The sequence below is a fragment of the Panthera pardus genome, unplaced genomic scaffold, assembly GCF_024362965.1.
Source record: "Panthera pardus isolate Hobbes unplaced genomic scaffold, ASM2436296v1 HiC_scaffold_15, whole genome shotgun sequence".
In the NCBI taxonomy this organism is placed as follows: Eukaryota; Metazoa; Chordata; class Mammalia; order Carnivora; family Felidae; genus Panthera; species Panthera pardus.
Window position 1 is genome coordinate 38,524,249 of NW_026526710.1, and position 23,051 is coordinate 38,547,299.

At 37.6% G+C, this 23,051-nt stretch overlaps 1 protein-coding gene across 4 annotated transcripts in view; it reads right to left on the reverse strand.

The window, feature by feature from the left end:
- The window catches only part of ROCK1 (Rho associated coiled-coil containing protein kinase 1), a 160,861-nt gene extending 138,512 nt beyond the window's left edge, over window positions 1-22,349 (reverse strand). For 2 of the 4 annotated variants that reach the window (XM_019418336.2, XM_019418334.2), the window contains exon 1: window positions 21,967-22,348. In XM_019418336.2, coding sequence (XP_019273881.1) covers window positions 21,967-22,059 — 93 coding nt within the window. In that variant the 5' untranslated portion in view covers window positions 22,060-22,348. Of the gene's footprint in view, window positions 1-21,966 lie in introns of all 4 variants that reach the window. The other 2 variants (XM_019418335.2, XM_053902481.1) reach the window with 2 other exon arrangements.
- Between the last annotated feature and the right edge of the window lie 702 nt (window positions 22,350-23,051).

Below are 23,051 nucleotides of genomic sequence, written 5' to 3' on the forward strand. Positions count from 1 at the left end.
GCTACAAAACAAAAACATACAAACAAAAAACACCTAGAACTAATTAATAAATTCTACAAGGTCATAAGACAAGATCAACATGCAAAAATCAATTGTATTTCTATACATTAACAATGAACATGAAGAAAACAAAATTAAAAATACAATTTCATTTAACTTAAATTTAAAAAAGGGAATATTTAAGTACAAATCTAACTAACAAAACATATAGGACTTATGCTGAAAACCACAAAACACTGATGAAAGAAATCAAAAAAGATCTAAATAAATGGAGAGACATGGTGTTCATGGATTGGCAGACTCAATATTGTAAGGTATATTGTCCCCAAAATGACACAGAGGTTTAACATAATTCCTATCAAACCCCAGGTTTGTGTAGATACAGGCAAGTTTTTCTAAAATTTTATTAGAAAAGCTGAAACAATTTTTAGAAAGAATAATGTGATGAGGCACCTGGGTGGCTCATTGGGTTGAGTGTCAACTTGAGTTCAGCTCAGGTCATGATCCCAGGGTCATGGGATTGAGCTCTGTATCAGGCTCTGCGCTGAGCATTGAGCCTGCTTAAGATTCTCTTTCTCCCATCCTCTGCCCCCTGATCCAATCGTGCTCTCTCTAAAAATAAAAAAATAAAAATAAAAGAATAACATGGAAGAAAAACTACATCCAAGTTTCAAGACTTATACAGCTCTAATAAAAAACAATGTGTGGGGCACCTGGGTGGCTCAGTCAGTTGAGTGTCCAACTTCGGCTCAGGTCATGATCTCGTGGTCCGTGGGTTCAAGCCCCGCATCGGACTCTGTGCTGAAGGCTGGGAGCCTGGAGCCTGCTTCACATTCTGCGTTTCCCTCTCTCTGCCCCTCCCCCACTCATGTTCTGTCTCTCTCTCTCTCTCTCTGTCTCTCTCTTTCTCTCTCTGTCAAAAATAAATAAACAGTAAGAAAAATTAAAAAAACAAAACAAAACAATGTGCTATTCATGGAAGGATAGACATATAGATCAATGGAACAGAATAGAAAGCTCAGAAATAGACCCACACCAAGTATAGCCAAATGATTTTTGATAAGGTACAAAAGCAATTCAATGGAGGAAGGTAGCCTCTTCAACAAATGTTGCTGAATAATTGAATATCCATAAAAATAAACCTCAACCTAAACTTCATAACTCCTACAAAACCTTAACTAAATTGGACCACAGATTTTAACATTAAACATTAAGTGTTTTTGTTTTCCATTTTATTTTAATTCCAGTAGAGTTAACAAACAGTGTTAGTTTCCAGTGTACAATACAGTGCAACAATTCTATATATTATGCAGTGCTTATCATGGTTAAATGTACTCTTAATCCCCTTCACCTATTACACTCACCCCCCCACCGACCTCCCCTCTGGGAATGGTGAGTTTGTTCTCTATAGTTAAGCATCTGTTTTTTGGTTTGTCTCTTGTCTTTGTTGTTGTTGGTTTGTTCTGTTTCTTAAATTCCACACATGAGTGAAATCATATGGTATTTGTCTTTCTCTGACTGACTTATTTCACTTAACATTATGCCCTCTAGAACCATCCATGTTGTTGCAAATAGCAAGATTTCATTTTTTTATGTCTGAGTCACATTCCAGTGTGTGTGTGTGTGTGTGTGTCTACACACACATCTTTATCTATTCATCTATCAATGGACACTTGGGTTGCTTGAATATCGTGGCTACTGCAAATGTTTCAATACACATAGGGGTGCACATATCTTCTTGAGTTAAACAGTAGGTTTTTAGGGGAAAAAACCAAAACAGGGTAAAATATCTGATACCCACAATTTACTGAAGACTTCTGAGACAGGACCAAAAAAGAATGATCCATAAAAGAAAAAAATTTTTTGATAAAATGACTATCAAATTTAACAACTTTTGCTTTGTTGCAAAGATCCAAGTAAGAGGATGAAAGGACAAGCAAATACTGTGAAAAAATACTTGTAAACCAAACATACCAGAGTACTTAAAGAACTCCCAAAGCTCAACAATAAAACACTATCTGATCAGAAATGGGCAAAAGTTATGAACAGACATTTCACAAAGAGGATATACTGATGGCAAATAAACACATGAAAAGATACCTCATTAGTCATTAAATACATGTAAATTAAAATCATTATGAGATATCATTACACATCCATTGGTACAACTAATATGAAAACAGTTACAATTCCAGTGCTGATGAGGATATAGATGAACTCTCATACACTGCAGGTGGATATATAAAATGGTAGGGCCACTCTGAAAAACAGCAAATATTATATGGCCTACCATTTGTACCCATGGGTATTTATCCTAAAGAAATGAAAACCCTGTCCATGGAAAATCCTGCACATGACTGCTCATAACAGCTTTATTTCTAATAGCCAAAGAAGACAAACAACTAAAATATTTTCAATAGGTGAAAAACTAAACAAACCATAATCTATCCATACCATGGAATAATACTGTCATAAAAAATAACAAACTACTGAAAGATACGACTTGAATGTATGTTAGGTGATGAGTGAAAAATCACCTAACTCATTATGATGAGTGAAAAAACCAATCTCCAAAGGTCACATACTGTATGATTTCATTCTAATAACATTTGTCAAATGATAAAATAGAGATCTCCATCTCTATACTAACAGATTACTGGTTGCCAGGGTTGGGGGGGGGCGGTGGGGGAGGGATGGGTAATAACTATGCAGAGGTAACAAAAGGGAGATCTCTGCAGTAATGGAATAGTTCTATGTCTTCTAATGGTTATAGAAATCTACACATGTGAAAAAAATGGCTCAGAACTATAAACACACATTGAATCAATTGCAATTTTCTGGTTGTGGTACTGTACTACAGTTATGTAAAATGTAACCACTGGGGGAAAGGTGAAGGTTGTGCTGGACCTCTCTGCAACTTCCTATGAATCTGTAATTTTTTCAAAACAAAAAGTTAAAAAGAAAAACACAGATAACAATGCCAAAATAACACAGAGGGTAAAATGATCTCACAAAGATTTTTAAAACAGTTATTATTAAAATGCTCCAAAAAATAAGGCCAAACACTCCTGGAATTAATGAAAAGATAGACAGTGTAGTCAATAAAGAAAGAACTAAATGGAAATTTTATACCTTACTTTTTTTTTTTTAACGTTTATTTATTTTTGAGACAGAGAGAGACAGAGCATGAATGGGAGAGGGGCAGAGAGAGAGGGAGACACAGAATCCGAAGCAGGCTCCAGGCTCTGAGCCATCAGCCCGGAGCCTGACGCGGGGCTCGAACTCACGGACCGTGAGATCGTGACCTGAGCTGAAGTCGGACGCTTAACCGACTGAGCCACCCAGGCGCCCCCTAAATGGAAATTCTAAAATGGGAAAACACAATTAACCATAATAAAAAACACACTTGATAAGCTTGACAGCAGCATGGAGATGACTCTGTATACTTGAAGATAATTATGCAATCTTAACAACAGTGAGAAAAAAAAGTTTTAAATGAACAAAGCCTTAAGACCCTGTGGAATGACACCAAAAGGGGGAATATTTGTGTCATCAGAGTCCCAAAAGAACAGAAGAAACAGTATGGTGCAGGAAAAATATTTGAAGAAACAAAGGTTGAAAACTTATCATATTTGCAGAAAGACACAAACCTACTGATTCAGGAAACTTAACAGCACCACAACAGAATAAACCCAAATGAATCCACTTCTAGACACATGCTGAAAACTAAAGACAAAAAAAAAATACTTTGAGAACTACCAGAGAAAAATGGCACCTTACTTACAGCGGAAGACTGAACTGGGTAACTCTACATTTCCCACTTGAAACTATGTGAAAACTGAAACGAAGTGGAACACCATTTTTAAAGTGCTAAAAGAACTGTCAATTCTACAGCCATTGAAAACAACCTGTAAGAATGAAAATGAAGTAATATTCTAACAGGAAGAAAAATATGAGAACTCACAGCCAGCTGACCTGACTGCTGTAAAAGAGCTACACTTGGAGGGAAAACAAACAAACAAACTCCTAAAGGAAGTTCTTTAGACAGAGGGGAAATGATAGAAGGAAACTTGGAACATAAGGCAAGAAAGAAGAGTAAGAGAAATGAAAGACATCTGTTCTTCTCCTATTTAGCTCTTTAAAAGGTTTAACAGCTGAAAGCAAAAATCATAACATTTTCCGTTGGGGTTTTCAACGTCTATAGCTGCAATAACGTAAGACACTACAACAAAGAGGAGGATAAATGGGCCCAACTGGTGGTAAGGTTTTTACTTTACATATGAAGTGGCAGCATACTGACTCCAAGCAGATTGAAAAGTTAAGTACGAATATTGAAATCCCTAGAACAGTAGCCACTAAAAAAACTACACAAAAGATATAATAAAAAACACAAAAGGTAAAATTGAATCCTAAAAAAACATATAAATAACCCAAAAGAAAGCAAGAAGGAAAAAAACAGGAACACAGAACAGGAAAAGAAGCACAAAACAATAAAATGAAAGACTTAAAACCCTAACATATTAATAATTACATTAAATGTGAATAGTCTTAGCACACTTAACATACATTAAAAGATCATCAGAATGGATTTCTTAAATCCATTACATGTTAATAAAAATAACTTTTTTATTAAAACTTGAAGATTTTTTTAAAGTTTATTTATATTTATTTTTGAGATGGGGGGGGGGGGGCTACAGGCAGAGAGAGAGGGAGACAGAATCCCAAGCAGGCTCTGCACTGTTAGCACAGAGCCCAATGTGGGGCTCGAAATCGTGGAACTGTGAGATCACTGACCTGAGCCAAAATCAAGAGTCGGACGCTTAACTGACTGAGCCACCCAGACACCCCATGAAAACTTTTTTAATTGATAAGAAGAAATTCATTGCTTTACATTTTTACAAATTTATTTTGGCTAACTACAAGACAGCTCTCAACTAATTCTGCATTTAATCTGTTGGAATACACTGTCTTGGTAGAAGTATGAAAATCTGACTTCACATAGCTATGAGTTAAAGAAGTAAGGAGTATTTTTTAAAAGATTTTATTTTTAAGTAATCTCTACACCAAATGTGGGGCTCAGACTCACAACGCTGAGAACAAGTCATGCTCTACTGACTGAGCCAGCCAGGCGCCCCAAGAGTATTTTTACAGCATTTTCAGATAATTATGGAAATTCTTTGCTACAAAACCAAATTTGACAAGTGGTATTTCCTAAAGGTCAGTTGCAATTTGGAATCTTTTATGTTTATTTTGCAACATTAAAATGTATTGGTCTATCTTGCACTTTGAGCAGATCTTTTTAACTCATAAATGATTTTATAACATCATGCATTGGTCATTTAGAAAATATTGGCTCACTGCATTATGAGTTTTTCCAAATGTTGACACATTTCATCATATAATATTGAAAAATCACATTTATCAATGTCATCACCAACCTCACAAGAAAAGTCTTTAGGCCCTGGGAAGTTGTCAAGGTCAGGGTGACAGATACAACTTTCCAAAATTCTTTTAGCTTTCACCTAAAAGCTCTAATTTTATCATTGGTCACAAATATTATCAGTTGTTTTCCAACCTTTATACTTCAAAGTCCAGTTAGCACAGGTCCTTCCCCAGTGACACACACATACACACAGGTAAAGCCAAACATAGACACACATCCTTCATATTTTAAAGGCCATATATTACCGAATATAGCAAGTAAATGGCAGTTCTGTCACGGGTTAATACGTTCACCAAGTTTTTTTTCCCCTTTCTTAAAAGTCAGTTTTATTGAAGTATAATTCATGTAAAGTAAAATTCATCCTTTTCAGGTTTATAGTTCTATGAATCTTGGCAAACACAGTGTGTAAACACCACCACTGTCATCACAATCAAGATATAGAACACTTCCATCACCCTAAATGTTCTCTTGCACCTCCCTTATCCCATCCTCAGCCCCTGAAAAATGTTCAGTTCCATTATAAGACGGTAATCCAAACACAGGGATATCAATTTTTTTGAACATTTTCTCAAAGTCATCCCATATATTATTTCACATCAATTAAGGAAAACATTACTACTGTCTACTGTTAAATCATGTACACAATAGTGTTATCAATCAACACCACTGTAAGTATGCACTTTATTCTACTTCAGATCAACATGTTTCACAGCTTAGACTGCCTACCAACACTCATTTTTCAGGCATGTCAAATCCAACAAAGATATATTTTAGCAGGTAGCTATTTGAATCTTGTAATACAGTGCAGGTTTAGTCAAAGAACTGGCTCCCATCCCTCATCCAGTCAAGTTACAGATCACTGCTTCTAAGATAAAATTTACAGGACTTATTTTCCCCTCCAAACCAGTCAGTAAATACTTATTAAGATCTTTTCCCTACTATTTCATATCTCATCTTTCCCACTTCATTATTTACCAATTCCCATACATTTCAATTTAAATATTTTTCATTTAGTGTATTCTACATATATATATATATATATATATATATATATATATATATATATATCCATATCCTCCTAAGTGCTATGGAAACACTTCTCTTTGTGGCATTGGTGTCTACAACTCTGGTGTTTCCACTATACTACAGGGAGTTTGCCATTTACTGGCTATGTGCTGTTAAGCAAATGCATTTACCTCTTCTAAGGTTTAATTTCATTTACAAAGTGGGAATAATTTTTGTTTTTAATGTTTATTTGAGAGACAGAGAGAGAGGCACAGAGACAGGGAGAGAGAATCCTAAGCAGGCTCTGTGCTGTGAGTGCAGAGCCCAACGTGGGGCTCAAACCCACAAACCACGAGGTCATGACCTGAGTCAAAATCAAGAGTCGGACGCCCAACCGACTGAGCCATCCAGGTGCCTCTGAATGTGCAAAGTCTTATAAAAATGATTATTACTGGCTTTTGGTCCCTCATCCAAAATTCATGTGTCAGGGGGGAAAAAGAACCCACCTATATCTTTATCCAAGCCACTATGTTACCCCCTAGAATAGATACAGCTTAAAAACACAGCACAGGACCCAACAAAGGGGCTTGAAATCACAAACGGTGAGATGATGGCCTGAGTCAAAATCAAGAGTCGGTCACTTAACTGACTGAGCCACTGAGGCACCCCCCACAAAATCTGTTTTTTAAGTATAGTAAACTATTCTTTTACAGCCTATTCACAACTAACAATTTCTTCGTAAGTTCCTAAGAAAATGCAGGTCCTTTCCTTCTGGCAAAGGGACAAGGTACTAGGGAGTTACCATGATGATTGAGGGTAACACTTCATTTGGATTCGTTATCGAATTTCATTCTCTTCCCCCCCCCTCCCAAAACAGATCAAACAAAACCAACTTTTTCAGAAAATGCTCATTCTCCTTCATATAACCTGTTTTTTCTTAAACCTTATTTTAAAAAAGAGAAAATAATTTCTTAAATGGGAGGCAACTGTTTCTATCTAATCCTACTTTGGTTTATTTTTGTTTTCCTCACAGTAGATACCCAAATGAGATATATGCAGGAGACATAATGTCTGGCTACTTGGCAACTATTCAGTTCTTCCCAAATCTGGCTATGCAATCACCTAGGCCCTGTCAAGAACACAAATTTCAGCATACTTATATCTCCCAACTCCAATTCTCATATGGCAGGGCTGTGGTGAAGCCTGCAAGAATCTGTATTTGGTTTTGATGTGGCTGATCCATGAACAGGAATTTGGAAAATTTTCAGTATGTCACCCAAAGATTTAACATTAGGGGTGCCTGGGTGGCTCAGTCGGTTAAGCTTCTGACTTTGGCTCAGGTCATGATCTCACAACTCGTGGGTCCGAGTCCCGCATCAGGCTCTGTGTTTTGGATTCTGTACCTCCCTCTCTCTCTGCCCCTGCCACGCTCATGCTCTATCTCTTTCTCCTTCAAAAATAAATAAACATTAAAAAAAGATTTAACATTAAAGGCAAAGCACCTTACAGGCATCCTTCCATCAAAGGATCAGATGTTATCCCAGTTGTAGTCTTAGGCTGTCAGTCTTTGGCAACTAGTTGGCAATACTTATTTTAAGTCTAGTGTCAGATAACTTAACAATTCAGTAAAAAATTCATTTCCAAAAAATCTAAAGAATAAACTATCATTACTTGGGATTCTTCTGATGAGGAATCTCTACCTAATGTAGTAGAGACTATTTGGGACTGCCCAGCATGTCATTGCCCTTTCTCATGATAACTGACCTCCAATTTCTACCCCTCCCTCGTGCAACTCTAATATATCTTGATATAAGGTGTCTTACCCCCCAAACTGAGACTGGAGTACATGATGAAAGCCTAAGCTTATGATGATACTATTCTTCTGACTATTGTGATTGGTTCATATATGGGCACATAATCTGAGTTGGCTAAATCAGTTAGAAACTCTATTTGAAGGGCAGAAGAAAAGATTTTTGCTTCCCACTGCATCTGAACAAATAGAGATGGAAGCTACTGGCAATCATCCTACAATCAAAATAAATTATCTACCTCAGGAGAAAAACCATACTAAAGAAGCAGATCTGAAAAACCAGCACCCAATCACATCATTTGAGTCCTGAAAAAGAGACATTCCTGAAGCTAGAATCTACCTATGAAGTATTCAGAGGCAATAAATGTCCTTCATTGCTTAACCTAATTTGACTTGAATCAAAAGATTCCTGGTTAATACAGAAAAAAAGGAGTAGAAATCTCTATAGGCCCTTTACCTTCAATTCACAAAATCCAGTAGTACTCTGAAACAATTATAAGAAGAAAGAAAGGGGCAGGGGCTGAATTTCAATGCTACCATTACAAAATAAGCCCACTGCTTTTATTTAGATTATAATTCATTTAGTTATAATAAATAACTTACTCTAAAACTATCCAAGAAAACCTATCTGACACTAATAACTTCTTCCTTCGACTCAGAAAGATGGTAGAAACTACGGGCACAGAGTTGACTAGGGTAATGCCAAAAAGCCAGTTAACAACCTGGAGTGGCAAGACAAGCTCCTACAGGCAAAAAACTTTGGGCCAGATAAGCACAGGGAATGAAGGTAAAAGGGACCAAGGGGCAGTCATTTATCATCAGCTTACAGCATTGTTTTCATGAGATTTCAAACTCTATAGATCATCACATTTAATACCCACCACTACCTTATGAAGTAAATTATTTTTTAATATTTATTTTTGAGAGACAGAGAATGAGCAGGGGAGGGGCAGAGAGAGAAGGAGACACAGAATCCGAAGAAGGCTCAGGGTCTGAGTGTCAGCGCAGAGCCTGATGCAGGGCTCAAATCCCCAAACTGTGAGATCATGACCTGAGCCAAAGTCAGACGCTTAACTGACTGAGCCACACAGGAGCCCCTGAAGTAAATTATTATTAACTCCATTAACTCCATTGTATAGTTTGAAGAAATGGCTGTTGTAAAGAGTTTAAGTGACTGATCCAAGGTCACAGAAAAGAAGAAAGGGAGAAGGGATGGTATAATAGACATCTCTTATTGTTTGCCCTGTCCCACTGCCCTCATTTTTCTGGAAACTACTTCCCCATTCTCATAGTTCTCAAGTGATCCTACCCTCTTTATCACAAATAGTTAGTCTAGGGATAGGCCCTGACCCAAACCAAACTAATGAATCTCTTGCTTCAGAGCTGTCTGGATTTGAGATTTAAAGATCTGAAGTCAGTGGTTAAAGCTGAAGCTGTTAGATATAAAGCTCCAGTGCTCTGGGCAGCCATATTTTCCACAAGTGACTAACACAATCAGAGAGAATGACAACACAAAGAAAGAATAAGAAAGTAAAGGGAGAGAGCCATGATTGCATTTGAGGCCCAAGTTCTAGTTCTTACTTCATGAAGCTCAACTGAATCTTTTGAGATCAGGTTTCCCTGAATCTATAAATTCTTCTTGCCTAGGAAAATTCAAGTTGAGTTCTATCGTGTATAACTGTCAGAGCCCTAACTAATTCAGAGGGAAAGAACAGGAATACAGGGATGAGGGGATAATCATTCACAAAAATCAACAAGTATTAATTAAATAATAATGCCCAGAATTATACTGAGCCCTGATTAGCCCTGAAATTCTGATTACAGAGGTAAGAACAACACTCAAGGCAGACTCATATAAGATAGCTGTGATCAACTACAAGACAGGGGTGCCTGGGTGGCTCAGCTGATTAAGTATCCAACTCTTGATTATAGCTCAGGTCATGATCTCACAGTTGTAGAGATTGAGCCCCACCTGCTTAAGATTCTCTCTCCCTTAGTCCCTCGGCCCCACTCATGCTCTCTCTAAAATGAAAAATAAATAAACTACATGAGACAGTTACAAATACTGTAAGAGTTCAAAAAAGAAAACTACATTATAACATAGTTATGACTTATGTTAGGCAATAAAGATGAGAAAGGAAATTGGTGAAGAGAATATAGAGGAAAGATATGGCCTGGAACTGTGAGAACAAACGTTGGGAAAAGCAGTAGAAAGTAGAAAGTGAAAAAATCCGGGGGCGCCTGGGTGGCTTGGTCGGTTAAGCGTCCGACTTCGGCTCAGGTCATGATCTCACGGTCCGTGAGTTCAAGCCCCGCGTCGGGCTCTGTGCTGACAGCTCAGAGCCTGGAGCCTGTTTCAGATTCTGTGTCTCCCTCTCTCTCTGCCCCTCCCCTGTTCATGCTCTGTCTCTCTCTGTCTCAAAAATAAATAAACGTTAAAAAAAAAAAAAATAAAAAAAAAAAAAAAATCCACCTGGACCAGACTATTTTGGAGAATAACAGGAAGTAAGGTAAGCTAAATAGGTAAGCTAAGACCACATGACAAAAAGCACTAAAGTTAAGCAAATGAAAGATATAGTATGGACTATATAGATAAACTGCTAGGATGTCCCACTAATACAAGAATGTTGGGTTAAAAGTCTGGACTTGGGTAGGGCAGCAATAACAGAAAGCAAAGATAAGACTCAAAAAATATCTCAAATGAAGAACCCCATTCTACTGTTCTCCCAAGTTTATAAGCAGTATTTCTAACTACAGTGGAAACGTCATCAAATCTATAATATAAAGGTAAAGAAAAAAGTAACTATTAACACCTGGATATAAATTATTTCATTTAATCCTCATAAGTAAAACCTATGAAGTAAATATTATCATGATTTTCATTTTGCAGATTTAATATAAGAAAGTTAGATACTTGTCCAAGATCACAAAACTAAATAAAAAGCTGGCCTGTGGTATAGGGAGGTGGATAATAATACACTTGGTCAGCACAAAAGTCTTCTTTCCCAGGACAAATTATAAAGATTTACAATGATGACAATGATGATGATGATAATGATAGCTAACATCTACTAAATGCTGGGAACTATGCAAAGCATGTTACATGCATTATCAGATTTAATACTCTTAACAGCCCTGTAAGAGTTTATGATTAATCTTATTTGAGGATGATGTGTTTGAGGTTTAAAAAAGTCAAGAACTTTACCCAACAATCACTAAGTTGTACACTTGAAACTAATATAAAATTGTGTCTACTATGCTCAAATTAAAAAAAAAAAAAAAAAAAAAAAAACTTTACCGCAAGTCACAAGGCTAATAAATGGCTGACCTGAGTAGGATTCAAAATCAGACAGTCTGACTCCAGAGCATGCTCTTAACCATTAGGCTATACTGCCTCTATGATTACAGATTACTAGAAATAAGCAGAGGAAATGCAATTAGGTTGAGATAAGTAAACACTTTCAGAGTGGATGATAAAAATTAGAGAAACATTTTCTTTGTCCCACTGCTAAAGGAACAGTGAAATTTAAGCAATCAATGAAAGAAGAAATAGAAATGTGTATCTAAAACAGAATTTCTTAATAACATTGGAAATTTAAATAAACTTGTATCTAAAGACAAATTAATCTGGACAGGGTTTCAATTAGTAAATTTTGTATTATACTCCTAAAGAAAACTAAAGTTCAGGGACTGGGTATTATCTGTCCGAGGCCAATACAACTTTTCAATATATAATGTACAGAGTCAATTAGATGAATACAACTTAAGGCATCAGTTCCCCCAACCCCACCGCATTCAGCTCAGTTTTTCTTTCACTATATCATACCCACATTCTTAGAAATCAAACAAATGTGTAATTCTGTTAGTATTGTTAGAAAGATTTTTCATGTAAAAGAAATACAAACTCAAAGTGATGATAAACTGAGATTGGAATTATCAGTATAAAGAATGTTTTCTTCTTTTCAAAAATAATATTTCATAGTTCTATTCATTAAACAAGAACAAGAAGCAATTTCAACCCAGTAGCAGTGAATACTCCTATAATCCAGATTGTGGTCTCAAAGTATCATTCCCCACTAAAAGGAAAAGTAATGGCTGACTTCCAAGTCTGGGGTAAGAAATGTACAATATGAGCCTGGGCATCTTATTATACAAAAAACAAGGAAGCTCTACCAAAGAGTACTAGAGTCATATACAAATCAGATGGGAACCAATGTAGAGACTCCCATTAGTCAAAGGACAAACTGAGCATCAAATAAGGATGACAAAAATCGACTGAAACACACTAAATTTTTTTAATGTCTTCCATAATGATCCTAAAAATAAAAAACAAAACAGAGGGAGGAATGGATGGATGGATGTATGGAGGGAGGGATGCTGACTGGGTAATATCTTGTTTACTGACCCTTAGAGACTGGTTCAATGAGTTCTTTTGCATACTAGCTTTTCAGGCAATGGGAGACCACAGTAGGAGACTATAAGGTAGGAGGTCGATAAAGGCAGGGGATGTATTCTCCTGGTTCTCTCACTGCCAGATCAACATGCTTCTCTCTATTTGAAATCACAGCCCCTGTCAGATATTTCATGGTATGCAAATAGCCCGATAGATGATGAGTGAAAGTTCTTAAATTCATAAGTTCTCTTAACAGGAACAAACAGAGGGTTACTGGAGAGGTTATGAGAAGGGGGATGGGCTAAATGGGTAAGGGGGATTAAGGAATCTACTCCTGAAATCATTGTTGCACTATATGCTAACTAATTTGGATGTAAATTATAAAATTAAAAAAAGAAAGAAATACATAAGTTCTCTTAACAGAAGAATTATAGCTAATAAATGTAAAAGAAATGATAGAATTAGAAAGTCATTATTTTGCTATCTTTAGTGAAATAATTGACTCAATGAAGACCACAAATGGATGGAACCATTAGGTAAAAGGATAATGAAGGATTTTACAAAGGAAATTATTATAGGCTATTACCACCTGAACACATTAATCAACCTTAGCATCACTAAGGGTGGGTCAACCAGGTATTATATGCCTCTTGATGTGAAGCAAAAGAAAACACAATCTATGGGGCGCCTGGGTGGTTCAGTCAGTTAAGGGTCCGACTTTGGCTCTGGTCATGATCTCACGGTGAGTTCGAGCCCCACATCAGGCTCTGCACTGACAGCGTGGAGCCCGCTTGGGATTCTCTCTCTCCCTCTCTCTCTTACCTCTGTCCCATACTCGCTCTCTCAAAATAAACTTTAACAATAAAAAAGAAAACATAATTTATGAAATACTCTTGACTAAAAATTTGTAATAATTAAAATCAAGCCTTTAGATCTAACTACCAATTTACAGGAAATATGGAAGATGCAGGAGCAAATTAAATCACATTACAAGAAAACAACAGAAATCCAGAATGTTAAACACTGTACGGTACCAATGACCCAGTTTTTTTCAGCAAGACAATGTGGGGGTGAGGGGTAGACAAGACAGAGGGGGAAAAGACTGAACCACACAATAAAGAGACTTGAAAGACCTAACCAACAAAAGCAACATGTGGGCTTTGGATCCAGATTCTAATAAAGCGACTGCAAAAAGCACATTGTTTTATATGACCAGATAAATATGAATAAAACTGGGAATCAATGGTACCAAGAAGCTTTTAATTTTGTTAGACATGATAATGGCCATGGTGGCAATGAAGAAAACATTCTTTGTTTTTTTAGAGATACTTACTAAAGTATGTAGGGGTGAATGAAATGATTAGTATCTAGAATCTGGAATTTAAAATATTTTGGCAAGAAAAAAAGTATTTTGGCAAGTAAAAGGGTGATTGTTGAAGCAAGTATGATAAAATTTTGAAAACTGAGAATCTGGGTAATGGGAGTTCACTATACTATTTTCCCTACTTCTGTGTATGTTAAAATTTTTCATTTACAAAATTACCAAATAAAACAAAAATAAATGTTCTTTCCACCATAACGATAGTTTCCAAACTTGAATATGTCTAAGAATCCACAACCCATGCAGGATCCTAGGACTCATCCCAAAAAATTCTGATTTTGTTTGTCTGGGCATGGGCCCAGATTCCATTTTTAACAAGTTCTCGAGCGAATCTGATACAGACAATCTACAGACACATATCTGAGAATTATACATGTAGACTACTTTACCACAAGTCTTTAAATATATCCCAAGCCTTAAAGGAAAGGTGTGATCATACCTCTTACCTCCCCTTTAAGCCTTACCCCACTCCTATCTGCTCAAAATTTACCCTTTCCCTGAGACTACCAGTTCTATGAAAGCAGGATCCCTGTTTGAACTCACCATGGTGTCCCCATCTGAGTGCCTAGTACACAGTACACCATATAAACATTTGCTGAATGAATGAATAACAGCAGAGAAAAGGGAAGACTTAAAACTCAGGAGCACTATTTCAAAATGAATTCCTCTGAGATAAAATGTCAATTTCTTTCCAAAAGTCGATATAGGAGCATGGAGTAAAGACTATAAAGTATGAGAATAACAGTAAAATAAAAATAAAATAAACATAAATAGGGGCGCCCGGGTGGCTTAGTCGGTGGACTGTCTGACTCTTGATTTTGGCTCAGGTCACGATCCCAGGGTCATGGGATCAAGACCTGCACTGGGCTCTACACTTTACATGGAGCCTGCTTAAGATTCTCTCTTTCTCTCCCTCTCTCTCTCTCTCCCCTTCTTTCTCTCTCTCTCTCCCTCCCTCCCTCCCTGCCACTCTCCCTCACTCGTCCTCTCAATAAATAAATAAACAAAATTTAAAAATAAACAAACATAGTAATAAAGAAGGGACACAGGATGGGGCGCCTGGGTGGCGCAGTCGGTTAAGCGTCCGACTTCAGCCAGGTCACGATCTCGCGGTCCGTGAGTTCGAGCCCCGCGTCAGGCTCTGGGCTGATGGCTCGGAGCCTGGAGCCTGTTTCCGATTCTGTGTCTCCCTCTGTCTCTGCCCCTCCCCCGTTCATGCTCTGTCTCTCTCTGTCCCAAAAATAAATAAAAAACGTTGAAAAAAAAAAAAAAAAAAAAAGAAGGGACACAGGTTAGCAAACCTTCTAAAATAAGACACAAATTTAAAAAAGTATAAGACAACTTCTCACTTCTCTGAGACATCAATTTTGAACATTAATTTGAACATCTAACACCCCACTAACTCTTTAGAAACTACAGTGAAAATGTACTTCTGTATTTCACAATCCCAAACAGGGAAGGCAGGTATATTAGAGAAATAAACTACATGTATACAATTTAATGGATATGCAAATAAGTAACTCAATTACCACCTTCTTTGTTCAAAAAGTACAAACCTCTATAAAGTTATGAACACAAGTCACAAATGCAAAAATAAAAAAGTGCCAAATATAACAATTAACACTTTAGGATGATCTTCTATGGCTATATAAAACTTGTTGCAAAAATAGCACTTACCAAAGATAATTACTATTCTTATATTTCTACCCTAACACCATTTAACTTTTAAATTCTATCTCTTAAATAATGAATCAATGACACAACTTTTTAAGGTTTTTATAGAAGTATAATAAACAAAGACTCAGAAGTTTTAGAGACACAGTGGGTATCAGCAACTATATGGCCCAACTCTTCATTCTACAAATGGGGAAACTGAAACCTAGATAAGAAAAAAGATTTACTTGGTCACACAGAGAATTAAGAGCAAAACAAGTTTATGACAATGCTCTGAATTTTCAGTCCAGAGGGTTTTTTTTCAATATAAAACATTTTCCATTGTGAAATGCAACACTATCTGTTCATCTTCTTGTACATACACGAGTGTGGTATCCATCAGCTATGCTCTATAGTTAAACTAAATGGATGTACCTCTTTTTCAGTGAGGATGGGAATGGGGAAGTAGAGCTACTTGACTATCTTCAGCGACAGAACTCCATGTGTATATTTCCTGACGTGGGGTTTTCTGTCATACGTGAAAACAATCTCTATAGTTTTTACCATATACACACAGTAACAAAACTTACAATTATGAACTAAAACTAAACTGAAAAGTTATGCAAAAACTAAAACTGAGAATTTACTCTTTGTTCATTACAAAAATTTTTTATGTGGTTCCTTCTTCTGGATTAAAAACATTTCTGACTCAAGAGATTAATGAATGGTCCAATTCATGTCTCAGCTGTTACTCTGAGCCACCTCTCTATACACCCACAGGGTTACTTGTAGTGCAAGAGGGCCTATTTACAGAGCACATACTGAAAGTATAACAGACACAGAAAGAGGACAAGATAAGAACTCAATCTCCATAAACTAGCTCCAAACTGCCTTTCTTATAAATATAAACCCTTGGCACAAAGTAGGTATGTTATAAGTCATGACTAAATGAATAAACAGTCTCCAAAGTCCCTCCCCATTCTACAGAATCCCATTTAAATATCTCCATTTTCAGTTACAACTGGTTTAGACACTTCAGTAAAGTACAGCTGGATTATGAATTTATGGGTATGGCTTGAGGTGCCAGCATTACTCTGTACTTACAGAAGACAATAAATATCAACTTCTAGCCTAAGTGCCGTAACATATAACAGGAATACTATAAACATGATGAAGTAGTTACCAATTCACAAATGCTTACTAAATGCCATATGCTCTGATAATTGTTTAGTCTGTATTATTTAACCCTTACAACAATCTAGTAGTATTATCCCCCTACTTTCCTAAAGATAAAATAAACTCTGGAGGTAAAAATAATTCACCTGAAATCATCTAGCAAGTACATGGCAGAGCCTACATTTGAATCCAAGTTTAAGAGCCTACCCAAAGATTCGCTCAATGGTGTAATTTGTTTTTATTTTTTTTTAATTCTTGCGACATATTAACATCAAAACAGTCTGGTCAAGGGGCACCTACATGGCTCAGTTGGTTAAGGGCCCAACTCGATCTTGGCTCAAATCATGATCTCACAGTTTGTGATGTGAGCCCCATGTCAGGCTCTGCACTGAAAATGCAGATCCTATTTGGGATTCTCTCTCCCCCCCTCTCTCTGCGCCCCTCCTCTTGAAATAAATAAATGAACTTTAAAAACAGTCTCGTCCAAACCAAGCAGATATGCAATTGACACTGATAACACCCATTAACTCATAAATTATGAACAGTGACATAGTGTTTTAGGCTCAAGGATTTAATGACCTCAGGTCTTTTTATTTCACTAATATAACCCCAAATGTGATCAATTCAACTGGTAGGATGCACAGAGAGATTAGAGAGCAATAATCTAGACTGTGGAACGCTAGCCAAAATCTGTTGAAATAATCCAACATGTGGCATAGGATTGTTTAAATTCAAAACAAAAATTCCAGGTGAGTGACAAAGACAGTAGTGATGTCAATGACCAATAAGTGTATGGAAGAAATTTTATTTTAGAATATAAGGAATTTTCATGACATCCAAGTATAGGTGCATAGTGGACAGTCAGACACTGAGGATTTAAAACCAGAAAAAAAAAGACTGAAAAATAAAGACTTGGATCTCATGGGCATAGAGATGACAGTGGCTGAAGCTGTAAGAATGGATGAAATTCCAAGACAGTGAAGAAAATGATAAGCATTACAAGACCAAAGATTAAGACAGAAAAAGAAGTCAGCAATGAAAAGACAGGAAAGTAGTACTAGGTTAGGAAGCCAAAGAAAAGACAATTTAAAGAAAAACTCAAAAACGAACACCTGAAACTTTGTTTGCGTATGCCTCCCACATTCTGAAAAACTGACTAATGAAAAATGGTGGTAACAAGTATGTAGGAAGGGAACAGCAGTGTTAGAACTCAGTATGCACTGTTCAACTAATATTGGTTCCCTTCCCTCCATTCTACCCACTACTGCTGTACCTCCACCAGCAAACAAAAACTAGAAAAAATGGTTATGCTCTTAATTGCATCCGGAAGCAGTAAGCTAAACATGCTAAAGGCAAGATAGCTGTATTTTCAAGAAATGCATGTCACACTTCAAGACAAATATATACCTAACGCTCCCACCCAACTACCTTTGTTTTTCTTTTTTAATTTACAAACCATATCCATTTTCCCCCTTTGGAAATTTAGACTTAATAGAGGTACTCAAAAACATTAAGAAATTGTTAATAAGCCCTGGATAAAATAATTGTAAACTTAAAGAAAAAGCAGGAAAAAGGAAAACAGCTCGTGATAATCATTATAAACTCTAACATGGACAGTAAGAGAACCATTAAGATACTGGAAAGAATGTGACTTAGAGAAAACCAAGGTTGAGTGATTTGGATGCTCTAGAAAATAAGTGAATAGTTACCATAATATTATCTTAGGATCTGCAGACTATTTAAGCATTCATATTTGCAGTATGAAAAACAGACTTAATCTAGTTCTTAAATTATATGTGTTCAAGAAAAGGTTGGATAGCCACTTAACAGGGCATTTTCCAGCTACATTATTTTATAACTACTAATATTCATCATTAAGACCTCAACAAAAAAAGCTGTTTTGTAAGATGGTTTAAAAGAGATCTGCCAGCAAACTCTTTTGAAACCAAAAGTTTTGGGAACTTTGTGAAGAATGGACCTATTCAAGTAAGTGCAGAACAAACATAATTCAGTAACTTTATTTTTTGATATTACAAAAAAAAAAAAACAAACCCTAGAACATGAGTGCCGCAAATGGCACACAATACATACTCAATAAATACCACTTAAATAAATCAACAAAGGCCAAAATAATAGAGAAAAGCAATTAGTTTAAAAGGGCTTTCCTCCCTACAATACAAGAGACATCCAAAGTCCAGACAGGGAAGAAGAGTTAAGAACAGACTCACTGAAAAAAGGTGAAGTTACCTGAGAAGTCATTCTGAATGGTAGAATGAATGAATGAATACTTAATGATAAACATAAAATACCATGCCAAAAAAAAAAAAAAAAAAAAAAATCAGGCTAGATACTACAAAACTGGAAAAAGGATCTGTCTCCAAAGAAAAATTCAATCTTTACCGACTTCAGATTAATACGGTAATAAAATTTCAGTAACTATCGATGAACAATTATGAAACCAAATAGAAAAAAGGGCCAAGATTGTAAGACTACAGGAGGGGAAAAAAATCTGTCCATTGACTATTTTCTTTTTCAAAATGTTATTTTACAAGTCTTGGGCTCCAAGATACCAGGCTGTCCTAAGTCTGAAAAGGCCTTGATTGCCTACTTTCTTGACTCTTCCTCTTTTTTCAACTTTCATCTTTTACCCTTAATCATTATATCAATTTCAACTTGCATCTCTGCACAAATGATTTCCAAATTGTTATCTTTAATTATGAGCTCAGTTTCCTATCTCCAATAGTCTTCAGATCATTTCTTTGTGGTTAGCCCACTATACTCTAAAACACAAGTCTGAAATTGAACTTATCTACTGCCTATTCTTCCCAAGAGATATCCAAACCCAACTTTGTTTTCACCAGTCTCCCTATAACCTACCTTCAAAATTTTTAGAATCCTCTACCTTCTCTAGCTCTGGTTCCCTCTTCTCTCCAACCCTGCTAATCAATCAAGTTCCATTAATTCTTCCTTTCCCATTTTAATTCCTCAATTTGGGGCTTCAATAATTTCTGTACTATTAATTTAAGAAGCCCCCCAATCTCAACCCATCTCCAGTCTTTTTTCACACACTGCATCCTGCATATAACTAACAGATTCATCTTCATTCATCCTGGAACAGTCTCATTTACAAATATTTTAATAGCCACAACATACTGAAGAAAATCTAAACTCTTGTAGCCTAGCAATAAAATCCTCCACACTCTAACCCCAATCTGTTATTTCCAACTTTATCTTCGGTTCCCCTAAACATCTCATAGCCAATTCATCCCCACCCTCTATTCATGTTATCCTCTACTCCCTCTCTGAATGCCCTCCACCTAAATCCTATCCACTCATCATAAAGCATACTCTGGCCCTCTCAACACACAGTGATTTCTTCCTTTCAATAACCAAGAGCTTGTATTACCTGTACCAATTATTTGAAATCCATCACACATTTTTTTCAAATTTTAAAGTGTTCTGTTTTGTTTCTGTATATGTATGTGAGTTTAGGTCTTGGTTTTCCTAAATAGATTGAATTTTCAAGTAAAGAATCCATGACCTCTACTTCTTTGTATCTTCCCACATTTCAATAAATCTGTGAGGTTCCCCTAAATGAAACTGAGGCAAGAGGGTATAAGACAACTTAACAACAACAAAAAAAGCTACTAAGCCCTCCCTATACTACTGTTTCATGGAATGAGACCAAAAAGCAAAATAGAATCAAAGATACATGGAAATTGGGTAAAATATTAAAAGAAAATTTGGACTTCTTAAAAGAGACAGATACTCCTAGTAGAAAGATGTGTTGTTCTAATTTCTTCCACTTCTCTCATTCAATAAAATGTTTTAAACTGTATTAAGTATCCACCATCCTGTTTCTCAATATGAAGAGCATCCATAACGTAGGTGAGACATTTCAAAAACATAAACCACAAGACTTTCATTTCACAGTCAAGGATGCTTAGAGTAATTCTGAAAACTTTGGGGAGAAACTTTCTTGTAAAACAGGACACGTTTAAAAATCTGCACAGGTATTTAGAGTAACTAAAATGCATGTTAATATTAAATGATCTACATAATTTTCCTGATTCATGAGATTTTTAAATATGATTTCTCTGAATGGCATTATTTTGTTCAGCTAATCTTAATCCCAAATATTGTACATATCTAACATTAATTCTCTGAGGAGGCTGTAAATAACTATCCATATAGATATACTCCCTGAAACTTTAGAGATTATGTGTTTTTGTTTGGACTAAAGTAGAATCATAAATAACTTTTAGTTGTTCAGCAAAGTAAAAGAAGAAATTCGCTTGCAGAGTTTGCAACTATTAGTATCAGGGAAAATAGACAAAACTTAAAAACTCTACCTACAGATAACTATGTTATCAACTACTGAGAAATCTTTAAAATTTTGCCTTTTATTTCATAAAAACTTATTTAGAATGTTTTAAAAGTGACAGTGGTTAAGCACACCACCATCAAAAAAGGCAGTTATAATATCTGTGCGATACTTTTGTAATAAACAATACTGTAAAAGAGTTAATATTGTGATGACCTATCATCAGTTACCTTAGGTTTTTAGACTTAATAGTCCATCAAAAAGTTCCTCCAGATTCAAGTCACCTATGACATTTTGGCTCAAAAATCACTTCCTCAATATCGATTCTCCATTGTCACTTTCAAGTCTAAAAACTAAACCCTTAAGGAGCTAAATCGCTCTAAGTGGAAAGTAGTCTTTCCAGCATTACTGTCAAACCGATCAAAAAGATTAATACTACTAAGATCATCATTCAACAAACTATATACGCAATAACTGATGTGGTAACTTTTTATGTGATGCCTGAAATAGAGGTTTATAAGTATCTTTTGGATAATGATGAACTGAGTCAGACCTAAGAGTTCAGAGAGTAGTTAGCACAGAGCCAGTCCGATGATAAATAAGGACACGGGAGGAGATTTTAGTAGTGCTCCAAAGGCTCTTCAGGAAAAACGGCAGATTTTGATGTTTTCCAAGATTATGCACACCTGAAACTTTCTTTTGCAAATAACTAGACTGAATGCAAGAGGAAGGCAAATATATACAGAACCCCAGACAAGCAAAAGACAACAGTGCTACTCACCAGCAAACAATCCGAATTCACTTCCGATTTGGGATCCCGCAGCAGGTTGTCGATTTTTTCAAACCGAGTCTCAAAACTGTCCCCAGTCGACATGTTGCTGCTACTGTGACAATACCTTCGTACCAGCAGCACCAGCAGCGGAAAGCAATTTCAACCAACTTCCTCCAGCGGTGGGTTCGCAGCCGCGGGGCGGAGGAGCCGGAACCTCAGGGTCACCAGGTGCGCCCGGTTCCCTCTCCTTCCCCTCACTGAGGGGATCTCCGCTGTCCAGACCCCGGGCCGGGGGCAACGGCGACCCACAGCCGCTCCGACGCCCAAAGTCGCATCCCACCCGGCAGCCCCTCACGACAGCCGACAGCGCCGTCGCCACCAGCCTTGTCGCTCCGGCGAGGTGCTTCAGCTTAGCGGGCCCCAGCCGCCTTCGCCATGGAGGGTTCCCCGTCCCGAGATGGGTCGGAGGGGAGAGAGAAAGAGAAGCAGGGTGGAGACTCCTTTGGGCAGCAGGGGAGGGAGAAGAGGAAAGGCGAAAACGAAGGGCGGGTGCGGAGCTGTGCCAGCTGCCGCCGCCGCTTGGGCCACGGGCCCGGCCCGCTCCACTCTGAAGTGCTGTAGGCGGTCTAGCCCCGCATCCCCGGCTTTACTTGGCGCGGCCCCGACGCACCGTACCGACTCAGCCAAGAGGTGGTCCCCACGGGATAGCCTCACTCTCCCATTTTGTCCGTCGCTGCTGGGGCTGCTACCGCGGTGTCCGGCGGGGCAGGGCGAGGTCGGTGCCCGATGGAGACTTAGGAGAGGAAGGCTAGAGAGCTCGCGGTGAGGAAGACGAGAGTCGGGTCCCGGCGCTGCTTGATGGGGGAGATTCTGGGAGGGGCTGCGTCCCCCGCTCCGGAGAGGGCGAGTCGCGGTGGCGAATGCCTGGGGGGGGGTGGGGCGAGGGGGGCCGTGAGGGACTAATATGTCCGCCTTCCTGTTCAAACAAACGGAGACCGCCGGCGCGGAGTGCGCATGCGGGGCGCGGACGCTCGGAAGGAGAATCGGCTCGGCGCCGCGCGCGCGCGCGCGCACGCCGGCGTCTCCGCCGGGCC